The 12,144-nt window shown below is 40.0% G+C and overlaps 1 protein-coding gene across 1 annotated transcript in view; it reads right to left on the bottom strand.

The window, feature by feature from the left end:
* Window positions 1-12,144, bottom strand: part of WNK2 (WNK lysine deficient protein kinase 2) — a 331,019-nt gene that overhangs the window by 61,262 nt on the left and 257,613 nt on the right. Inside the window, exon 22 of the mRNA XM_053720758.1 lies at window positions 11,030-11,241. Within this exon, the coding sequence (XP_053576733.1) occupies window positions 11,030-11,241 (212 nt within the window). The remainder of the gene's footprint in view (window positions 1-11,029; window positions 11,242-12,144) is intronic.

The raw sequence follows: 12,144 nt of genomic DNA, 5'->3' as shown, positions 1-12,144 counted from the left end.
TTAGATTAGGTGTAATTAGTTTAAAGATCTTGTAATTTGTTTTTTATTTTCTGCAATTTAGTGTTTTTTTTTTTGTAATTTAGCTAATTTTATTGAATTTAGTTAATTGTATATAATTTAGGGAATTTATTTAATTGTAGGGTTAGGTTAGGTGTTAGTGTAAGACAGGTTAGGTTTTATTTTACAGGTAAATTTGTATTTATTTTAGCTAGGTAGTTATTAAATAGTTCATAACTATTTAGTAACTATTCTACCTAGTTAAAATAAATACAAACTTGCCTGTAAAATAAAAACAAACCATAAGATAGATACAATGTAACTATTAATTATATTGTAGCTATCTTAGGGTTAATTTTACAGGTAAGTATTTAGTTTTAAATAGGAATTATTTAGTTATTAATAGTAGGTTTTATTTATATTTATTTTAATTATATTTAAGTTAGGGGGTGTTAGGGTTTGACTTAGGTTTAGGGGTTAATAAATATAATATAGTGGTGGTGACGTTGGGGGTGGCAGATTAGGGGTTAATAAATGTAGGTAGGTGGCGGCGATGTTAGGGGCGGCAGATTAAGGGTTAATAATATTTAACTAGTGTTTACGATGCGGGAGTACAGTGATTTATGGATTAATATGTTTATTGTTGGGGCAGCAGATTAGGGGTTAATAACATTATGTAGGTGTCGACGATGTTGTGGGCAGCAGATTAGGGGTTAATAAATATAATGTAGGTGTCGGCGATGTCGGGGGCGGCAGATTAGGGGTTCATAAGTATAATCTAGATGTCGGCGATGTCAGGGGCGGCAGATTAGGGGTTAATAAGTGTAAGATTAGGGGTGTTTAGACTCGGGGTTCATGTTAGGGTGTTAGGTGTAGACATACATTTTATTTACCCATAGGAATCAATGGGGCTGCGTTACTGAGCTTTACGCTGCTTTATTGCAGGTGTTAGGTTTTTTTTCAGCCGGCTCTCCCCATTTATGTCTATGGGGAAATTGTGCACGAGCACGTACAACCAGCTCACCGTTGACTTAAGCAGCGTTGGTATTGGAGTGCGGTATGGAGCTCAATTTTGCTCTAGCTCACTTCTTGCCTTTTAACGCCGGGTTTGTAAAAACCCGTAATACCAGCGCTGTAGGAAAGTGAGCGGTGACAATAACGTGCAAGTTAGTACAGGACCCCTCATAACGCATAACTCGTAATCTGGCCGAATATAATTAGTGACACAATAATTATCTTTCGAATAGGTGGTTGCTGCATACCCAGTACTTAGACTGGGAATTACATAAAGCAGCTTTGGCCCGCTATTTTGAGATACATCTTGATTCATGACATAGTGATACATCTCTGATCAATACTATTATCTATAGAGGTTAGAGACCCATCTCATCTCAGCTTAACAAGTGCAAGTGGTCACTTCAGATACTTTCAGATGTACAGTGAGATGAGAACAATATTACAATAGAGAATTACACTTCTACATCCCAAGCATTGACAGAGATATAAGAAAATACTTATATCAGATTATGTGTTACTGCAGAGTATCATTCTAGTTTGTTATAAAGGGCTAGTATATATGTTTTTGTTGACAACTGTTTTGTTACAGCTAAGAAGAAATAGCCATGTTGTTTAAAGGTGTGATTTTATGTTAAAAATAAGGTACAGTTGTGAGTCTACATTCAAATTACTGAATAGGATATTTGCACTAGTATAGGAAGGAGATACTGCTCTTTTTATGGAAGTTGGTTTTGGTGCTCCGTTTGATATATACGGAATGTCTACCTGTATTGCATCATTTTGTTTGTATTATTGTGTATTTCATGACAACTGATGTATGATTTTAGTACCTTAATAAAAAGAAACATTAAAATAAAAATTAAAATAAAAAAAAAAGTATTTACTCCATACCTTATGGTAAATCTTACGAGTTACAGGCTTGCGATCCTGCAGCATGGTCCCAATGACGAAGCGTTCAATCTCCAAGCAGTCAGCTTCAGAGAAACAAGATTTGGATGGAGGAAAGGACCCTGAACTAGAAGGTCCTTCCTCAGAGGTAACCTCCAAGGTGGAAGAGATGACATCATCACTAGGTCTGCAAACCAGATCCTGTGAGGCCAAGCAGGAGCTATTAGAATTACCAACGCTCTCTCCTGCTAGATACGGGCAATGACTCATGGAAGGAGTGCAAATGGAGGAAACCGGTATGCTAGACTGAAATCCCAAGGAACCGCCAGAGCATCTATCAGAGCGGCCTGCAGATCTCTTGACCTTGAACCGTACCTTGGCATTCTGCTGAGATGCCATCAGATCCAACTCTGGCACCCCCCATTTGAGGGTTAACCTGGAGAACACCTCCAGATGGAGAGCCCACTCCCTGGGATGAAATGTCTATCTGCTCAGAAAATCTGCCTCCCAGTTGTACACTCCTGGAATGTGGATGGCAGATAGACAACAATTGTGAGATTCCGCCCACTGAATAATTCGAGCCACCTCCTTCATGGCTAAGGGACTCCAAGTTCCTCCCTAGTGGTTGATGTAAGCCACTGAGATCATGATGTTGTCCGATTGGAACATGCTAAACCGGGCTAAAGACAACTGAGGCCAAGCCATCAGAGCATTGTATATTGCTGTCAACTCCAAGATGTTTATGGGGAGAGCAGACTCCTCCCGAGTCCATAGACCCTGTGTCTTTAATGAGTTCCAGACTGCTCCCCAGCCAAGCAGGCTGGTGTCCGTGGTCACGGACAATCACCCAGGAAGGTCTCTGGAAGCATGTACCCTGAGACAGATGCTCCTGAGAAAGCCACCATGGGAGAGAGCGATTCTTGTCGACTGATCTAGATCTATTCTCTGAGACAGATCTGAATGGTTTCCATTCCATTGTCTGAGCATGCATAACTGTAGAGCTCTAAAATGGAAATGAGCAAAGGGAATGATGTCCATGGATGCGACCATCAGACCAATTACCTCCATACATTGAGCTACTGATGGCTGAATAATAGACTGAAGAGAGAGGCAAGGGGAGAGAATTTTGGATTTTCTGACCTTTTTTTTTTTTGATTTTTCATAGATAAGGAATCTATTATGGTCCCTAAGAAAACCACCCTTGTATCTGGAACAAGATAACTCTCTTCCAGATTCACTTTCCAACCATGGGAACATAGAAAGACAACAAGATCTCTGTATGAGAGTTTGCTTGTTGAAAAGATGGCGCTTGAACCAATGTCATCCAGGTAGGGCGCCACTGCAATTCCTCGAGACCTGATCACTGCCAAAAGAGCTCCTAGAACCTTTGTGAAAAATCTGGGAGCTGTGGCAAGGCCAAAGTGTTTGTCTAGAAAGGCAAATCTCAGGAACTTGTGATGATCCCTGTGGATGGGAACATGAAGATGCACATCCTTCAGGTCTATGGTCATCATGAACTGACCCTCTTGGACCAAAGAAAGATTGGAATGAATGGTTTCCATTTTGAAGGACGGTACCCTGAGAACATTTTTGAGGCACTTTAGGTCTAAAATGGGTCGGAAAAGTTCCCTCCTTCTTGAGATTTGAATAGAATCATAGACCCTGTTCCCTTACAGGAACTGGAACAATCATTCCCAGAAAGAAAAGGTCCTGAACGCAGTTCAAGAATGCCTCTCTTTTTTTAATTTATATTTCTTTTTATTGACGGATTGAATATGACAATAAAATGTACATCGTTATTCCAGATACAATTCTTTAGATTACATATTGTGTCATATCATTTAGTATACAAACAATTGACAGTTAAAGGGACAATCTACAATAGAATTGTTATTGTTTTAAAAGATAGATAATCCCTTTATTACCAATTCCCCAGTTTTGCATAACCAACACAGTTATATTAACCCCTTAATGACAGAGGACGTACCAGGTACGTCATAGAAAAAACTCCCCTTATTGACAGTTGACGTACCTGGCATGTCCTCTGTTGTTAGAAGTGCTGCGTTGTTTAGTAAGGGATCTGGGAGGGATGTAGATTATTTAGGGGGGCCAGCCAGGGCCGGCGCTCCCACTAGGCAAACTAGGCAGCCGCCTAGTGCGCACTGCAACCTAGGGCGCAGCCGGCCACAACCTGGGTTGCACAGACTCCAGTACAACATTTGCCTAAGTGCTTGATGGAGAGACATTAGTCTTCCGACTGAGCAGGGGACAGTACTTGCATACAGCGGCCGTGAGACTGAGCATCAACTTAAGTCTTACGGTCGCTGTATCAATGTTGTAGAGACTGACAAGTGCAGCGTGCTGGCTGGCTGATGGCTGCTAATGATAGATTGATCCGGCCAGCCTCACGCGATGATGCAGTGATCTCCCGCTCAGTGCAACGCTTCCTGCCCTGACACTCGTCATCACTTCCTCTCACTCAGAATTCCAGCAGCAGCTGCAGGCGCATGAAGAAGAGCTGAGAGCGGGAAGCAGCGAGCTGAGGCCAGGAAGCAGCGAGCTGAGGCAGGGAGGCAGGCAAAAAGGCTGAAGCAGCAGCAGTGAGGCTAGGCTGGTGACGGACTGCCGGTGGCAACTTGGTGTGTCTGGTGAGCAAAAATATCACTTTCACCAGTGATGTAATTTAGTTTTCTTTTTGCTGAGCCTCAGCTCAGTCTATACATTTTGTTTTGGGATAAATGGATCATGGATCCTTTAATATATGTAGCCATTACCAATTAGCCATCATGAGTCAGGCATGCACACGGTATGTGTGTGTCACAGGCAATCAGGCATCAAGATTCAAAAGCCTGATATAGAAAATATAACAGTTAGTGTTAGAGCCAAACTAAGTCAAACTAGGACCAGTCCTAGTAAATTAATTTCACATTATAACCTAGTTGTATAAATATAATAATATTCTATATAATCTCATATTGTGTGCATACATGAGTGCCTGTTGTGTATTGTGTGTGTTTAGGAGAGGTATGTATGTATGTATGTATGTATGTATGTAATCTATAATCCCAAATTGTGTGCATACAAGTGCCTGCTGTGTACTGTGTTTACAGATGCACACGAACCATAGGATGTGTGTCACACAGTGTATGTGGCCTATAGGGAGGATCCACTTGTAGATTAAATTTGGAGCAATATTTTCCAGGCCATGTATGTGCGTGGGGAATGCTTCATGTTTAAAAACTTTGCTTATTGTTAGAGCTAGTAAAAAAAACTTTGCACATCTATAAATGCAGTTACTGTCTATTATTGTGAATCTATATCAAGTTGTCTTTTACTTTTGTGTGTGTTTGAGTGAATCTGTCTGTATATGAGTGTGTGTGTTTGAGTGAATCTGTCTGTATGTGAGTGTGTGTTTGAGGTGGTCTGTCTGTATCTGTGTGTGTGAGAGTCTGTGTGTATCTATAAATCTGTGAGTGTATTTGATCGAATCTGTCTTCCTGTGTGTGTTTGAGTGAATCTGTCTGTATGTGAGTGTGTGTGCGTGTGAGTGAATCTGTCTGTATGTGAGTGTTTGAGGTGGTCTGTCTGTATCTGTGTGTGTGAGTCTGTGTATCTATAAATCTGTGTGTGTATTTGAGTGAATCTGTTTGTATGTGAGTGTGTGTTTGAGGTGGTCTGTCTGTATCTGTGTGTGTGAGTCTGTGTGTATCTATAAATCTGTGAGTGTATTTGAGCGAATCTGTCTGCCTGTGTGTGTTTGAGTGAATCTGTCTGTATGTGAGTGTGTGTGTGTGTGAGTGAATCTGTCTGTGTGTGAGTCTGTGTGTGTGTGAGTGAATCTGTCTGTATGTGAGTGTTTGAGGTGGTCTGTGTGTATCTGTGTGTGTGAGAGAGTCTGTGTGTATCTATAAATCTGTGTCTGTATTTGAGTGAATCTGTCTGTATGTGAGTGTGTGTTTGAGGGGGTCTAGATTCCACTATAAAATGATTCATTCAACATAAAAATGATTTACTTCAGACATTTGTGGCATTTTTTTTTTTTGGGGGGGGGGGGGGGGCGCAAGTAGCTGGTCTTGCCTAGGGCGCAAAATAGTCTAGCACCGGCCCTGGGGCCAGCTACACTACAGAAAACAAATCTTTCATATAAAAAAGTTTAAAAAAAACTATTTTGGGGGGCAAATTGGGTACTGGCAGACAGCTGCCAGTACCCAAGATGGCGGCAAATAGGTAGAGGGGGAGGGATCAGGGAGATGTATGGGGAGGATCAGGGAGGTTGTGGAGTAAGGGGAGATCCATCACTGCAGACTGAATGGAAAAAAATTAAAAAAAAATTAAAAAAAAAAAAAAAAAGATTTTTATTTCAGTACTGGCAGACTTTCTGCTAGTTCTTAAGATGGTGGTGACAATTGTGAGGTGGGGAGGGAAGAGAGCTGTTTGAGGGGGGTCAGGGGGGATCAGGGGTGGGATGCGTCAGGTGGGAGGCTGATCTCTACACTAAGGCTAAAAATTAACCCTACAAGCTACCTAATTAACCCCCTTAACTGCTGGGCATATTACAAGTGTGGTGCGCAGCAGCATTTAACAGCCTTATTTTTAACAAAAAGCAACGCCAAAGCCATATATGTCTGCTATTTCTGAACAAAGGAGATCCCAGAGAAGCATTTACAACCATGTGTGCCATAATTGCACAAGCTGTTTGTAAATAATTTCAGTGAGAAACCTAAAATTGTGAAAAATTTAACAGGTTTTTTTTTTTATTTGATCATATTTGGCGGTGAAATGGTGGCATGAAATATACCAAAATGGGCCTAGATCAATAATTTGGGTTGTCTACTACACTACACTACACTACAATAAAGCTAAAATTAAACCTAAAAGCTCCCTACAAGCTCCCTAATTAACCCCTTCACTGCTACGCATAATACACGTGTGGTGTGCAGCTGTATTTAGCTACCTTCTAATTACCAAAAAGCAACGCCAACGCAATATATGTCTGCTATTTCTGAACAAAGGGGATCCCAGAGAAGTATTTACAACCATTTATGCCATAATTGCACAAGTTGTTTGTAAATAAATTCAGCGAGAAACCTAAAGTTTGTGAAAAAATTTGTGAAAAAGTCAACAATTTTTTTTAATTTAATCGCATTTGGCGGTGAAATGGTGGCATGAAATATACCAAAATGGGCCTAGATCAATACTTTGGGATGTCTTCTAAATAAAAATATATACATTTCAAGGGATATTCAGGGATTCCTGAAAGATATCAGTGTTCCTATTTAACTAGCGCTAATTTTGAAAAAAAGTGGTTTGGAAATAGCAAAGTGCTACTTGTATTTTTTGCCCTATAACTTGCAAAAAAAAGCAAAGAACATGTAAACATTGGGTATTTCTAAACTCGGGACAAAATTTAGAAACTATTTAGAATCTGTGTTTTTTGGTGGTTGTAGATGTGTAACAGATTTTGGGGGTCAAAGTTAGAAAAAGTGTTTTTTTTTTAATTTTTTCCTCATATTTTAATTTTTTTTTATAGTAAATTATAAGATATGATGAATATAATGGTATCTTTAGAAAGTTCATTTAATGGCGAGAAAAACGGTATATATGTATGGGTACAGTAAACGAGTAAGAGGAAAATTACAGCTAAACACAAACACTGCAGAAATGTAAAAATAGCCATTGTCATTAAGGGTAAGAAAATTGAAAAATGGTCCGGTCATGAAGGGGTTAATAAACTTTTTACCTCTGTGATTACCTTGTATCTAGGAACCTTCTTCCAGCCCCCTCATCACATGACTGCGATTGTTTATTATCTATTAACATGCATTTAGCATTGTGTTTAATCTTAAATAACTTATTGTGCCTGACCACAGTGTTATCTATATGGCCCACGTGAACTACCAAGTCTTTTGTTGTGAAAAACAATTTAAAAAGCATGTGATTAGAGGCAGCCCTCAAAGGCTTAGAAATTAGCATATGAGCCTACCTAGGTTTAGTTTAAACTAAGAATACCAAGAGAAAAAAGCAAATTTTATGATAAAAGTAAATTGGAAAGTTGATTAAAATTACATGTCCTATCTGAATAATGAAAGTTTAATTTTGACTAGAATGTCCCTTTAAACAGTGAAACTAAGTCAAGTCCTTATAGCAGGTTCAGATTATTCCCCCTTAATATCAGCTTATTGTCTTCTGAGTCGGGGTGTCTGTACTTGGTATAAATAGACTTTAACATATTATATTATAGTAGGTAGGTAGGCGGGGGAGAAGAATGCCTCTCTTTTTACCTAGTCTGCAGATAATCTTGAGAGGTGGAATCTACCCCTGGGAGGAAAAGCTTTGAATTCTATTTTGTAACCCTGAGATACAATGTCCACAGCACAAGGATCTGGGACATCTCGTATCCACGCTTGATAAAATAAAGGGAAAGTCTGACCCCCACTTGATCTGATCCCAGACCGGGGGCTGACCCTTCATGCTGACAGACTCAGCTGAGGGTTTCTTTGATTGCTTCCCCTTGCTCCAAGACTGATTGGGTCTCCAATAAGACTTGGACTGCTCCTGCTTGGAAGTGGAAAAGGAAGACTTTTGACCTTTGAAGTTACGAAAGGAACGAACATTGCTTTGACGTCCTTCAAGTCTGTTCTTGTCTTGTGGTAGAAAAGACCCCTTTCCACCCGTAATATAAGAAATTATTTCGGCAAGGCCAGGTCCAAACAAGGTTTTACCCTTGTAAGGAAGCACCAGAAGCTTGATTTGGAGGTAACATCAGCAGAACAAGATTTTAACCACAAAGCCCTGCGGGCTAAGATAGTGAAGCCAGACATCTTGGACCTCAGTCTAATAACTTGAATATTAGCATCAGAAATAAAGGAATTGGCTAGTTTAAGAGCCATAATCCTATCTGGAATTTCCTCCAACAGAGTCTCTTCTAAAATAGATTCTGACAAGGCATCACACCAATAAGATACTGCACTTGCTACTGTGGCAATACAAACTGCAGGTTGCCATTGAATACCCTGATGAACATACATCTTTTTCAAATAAGCCTCCAGCTTCTTATCTATGGGATCCTTAAAAGAGCAGCTATCCTCTATAGGGATTGTAGTTCTCTCAGCCAAAGTAGAAATAGCCCCTTCTACTTTAGGCGCCGTGCGCCATGAATCTTTAATGGAATCAGCAACAGGAAACATATTTTTAAAGACTGAAGACAGAGAGAAAGGAATCCCTGGCTTCTCCCATTCCTGTGTAATAATCTCTGTCACACGGTCTGGAACAGGAAACGCTTCCACAGAGAACATCATAGTATCTATTAAGCTTACTAGATTTTTTAGGGTTGACCACAACATGAGAGTCGGAGTCGTCCAGAGTAGCCAATACCTCTTTTAATAATACACAAAGGTGTTCAAGCATAAACCTGAAGTTGAAATCTTCAACCTTAGACAAAGGAATTATACTGTCAGAATCTGAGATTTTACCCTCAGAAGCTACCGACGTATCCTCCTCATTAGACTTATGAGGGAGCGCAACCTGCGTAGCAGTAGGTGGAACAGAAACCTTACTATCTGAATGTTTAATTTTCCTCTTGCGTTTTCCCAGTATAGGAAATGCCGCAGATACCGGAGAAGATACCTGTGCAGCAAAATCTACAGGCAAATAAATGCCTTCAGGAGGCTGAGAGGAACCGCAGGCCACTGCATTTGACGCCATTGAGGTTTTGGACGCTTGAGGAGAAGGCTGTGGCATTGCCTGAGCATCATCCTGAGAGACATTGGGCTCAGAGGACAACAATCTGTCTTTACATTCAAGAGTTCTAGCTAAGCATGCAGCACAAAATTGCATAGGCAAAACAATTTGTTCCTTAAGGCGTAACAAACATTTATCTAAAGAAACAAAGTCTTGATCCATATCCATAATAACAAAATACATTTAGGAAAATGTATAATTATTTAAACTTGTTACTGTCACTTTAAGAATCTTAGAATACTTTCCTAGCTGAACAAAAATTAAGTCAGGACCTCTGCACCTCAGCCTAACTGAGGTGTCTTACCTGACAACCACAATACACTTTACATAAAGGATAATAAGAAAACAAACAGGCAGAAACTCTCCAGACGTTCCTAGCACTCTCCAGAAAGAAATGAGCAGTGGAGATGTCGGATAGTGACAACGCCGCTCCGCTTACAGAATGCGGAAGAGCAGAAGTCACATGACTTTAACCAACAAGAAACTGCGCAGCTGAATTAAAAGCGTGCGTTACAGAGAGACTGACAGTTATTCTCTAGCAGTGACTTCCTCTTGCGTCTCCTAGGAAACTGCCAGAGCCAATTAAACTGTGCCTCACTGCGTTTCTCAAACTAAGTAGCTCACACAATAACCAAAACTTTTAAAAAAGGGCAGCCGTCTCTCCCATTCCTCCTGAGACACATAACCCAGAAGAATAAAGTGTACATTATCCCCAATAATAAAAGACATGCAAGTTTCCAAAATGCATTAACCCCTTAGTCTCCCTTTTATAGTCACAAATACAGTGTCCTGCAACCTGCCTAAAAGTATCCTATATAAAGGATATTTTCATGTCCCACATAAAATTGTAGCTCAATCTCCTTAAGTGCATATCTCCATACCTAGAAGACAAAAAAGGCACTTACCTGCAATCTAGCTGTCAGGCAGGATGACAGCTTACCAGGTGTGAAAGAACAGAGTAACAAAACTCAGGCTTTCTATAACTAGGGCAGCAATGTGTTAAGAAACAAAGTAAGCACCACCTCACAACTTCCTAACTGCTTAAAAGCCACCACCATCTGAAAAGATTAACGTGGACTCAGCTAAACCCAGATCCTTGCTTGCAGGGAAAAGTATGCAAAAAAGGAATTAATTCCTTCAGACACCAAACTTCACCTCCTCCATTGACAGAGGCAAAGAGAATGACTGGGGGTTATGGGTAGGAGAGTGACACTTAACAGCTTTGTTGTGGTGCTCTTTGCCTCCTCCTGCTGGCCAGGAAAGATATTCCCACTTATACTGAATGACGTTGTGGACTCTCCATATCTTAGGAAGGAAAGAAACTCAAGCATAAAATATGAACAAAATGAAATTCAAACATTTCAATATCTATAAAAAATATGCTTACTTGTAATGGTCTCACTTTTTAATTGCTGCACTAGTGGGTTGATCAGTTTTCCAGTTTTTAGTTTATTTTTGCTGATTCTCCTTCTGCGACCACTTGGTGGAGCTGCGTGGAGGAATCCCACGTTCGGAGGGAGAGGTTTTCCCAGCCTTATGTAAAGAGCTTCTATCTCCCTTCTCTGCTGAACTTGCAGTTCTGTGATCTCTTTCATGTGCCTAATGGGACAAATAAGCTTTGGTTGTAAAACAATAAAAGACTCAGTGAAAGAAAAGGAACACATTACATCTTACAAAATAAAGCCCTGAAGCATGGATGTCATTTCTAATTAAGAAGAAACTAGCATCTTATGTAAATATTTTTGTTGTTTTTTTACCATTATCTGAGCTTGCCTGATTTTAAATAATTTGCAATGCGGAGAACATATTGCATTTTGACAATTTTCTGTGAAACTGGGGAGGCCATGACATGTCTAATAGTTATCCTTAGCTACAACAATGCATTGAAGTCCTGTTTGGCAGCCAAATGGTTAATTTATAGGAGACAAACTCAGATTGGCAGAAATAAATTGTATATATACATAGCCGGATTTACATCTCAGGTGCCTGTAGGCACAAAAACCTGAAGCGCCCCCCTAACCCCCCCCCCAAAAAAAAAAAGTGGAAAAAAATGAGGACTGTTTTTTTTTAATTATTTAGGACAACTAAAAATAAATATTAGATGTAAAATTACATTTTCCCTTTTATGGAGATACACAAATACATACACCAATTGCAATATTTGTTGTAATGGAAGCTACACCAAAAATCAATATTCACTTGACTCAAATGGCCATACAATTTCTATTATGTATCAGTGACGTGCAGTGAGGTCAGAGGCTGGTGAGGCACTAGATATGATATGCCGGAGTAACACATGTACAGAGGGCCGCAAGTACCCCCAGGGCAGGTTTAAACAATAGCTGAACCAGTGCACAGGTGACATAATCAGGTGATGGGTGAGAGCAAGTTAGTAACCACTGAGTTACTGATCAGCTGATTACTTCACCTGTGCACTGATTCAGCTAAAATGAAAACCATAATAATGAAAGTGCCAGTCACTAAGCAATTAGAATGATACAC

This window comes from Bombina bombina, chromosome 7 (assembly GCF_027579735.1).
Source record: "Bombina bombina isolate aBomBom1 chromosome 7, aBomBom1.pri, whole genome shotgun sequence".
Taxonomy (NCBI): Eukaryota; Metazoa; Chordata; class Amphibia; order Anura; family Bombinatoridae; genus Bombina; species Bombina bombina.
This window is presented reverse-complemented; position numbering and strand designations above follow the sequence as displayed.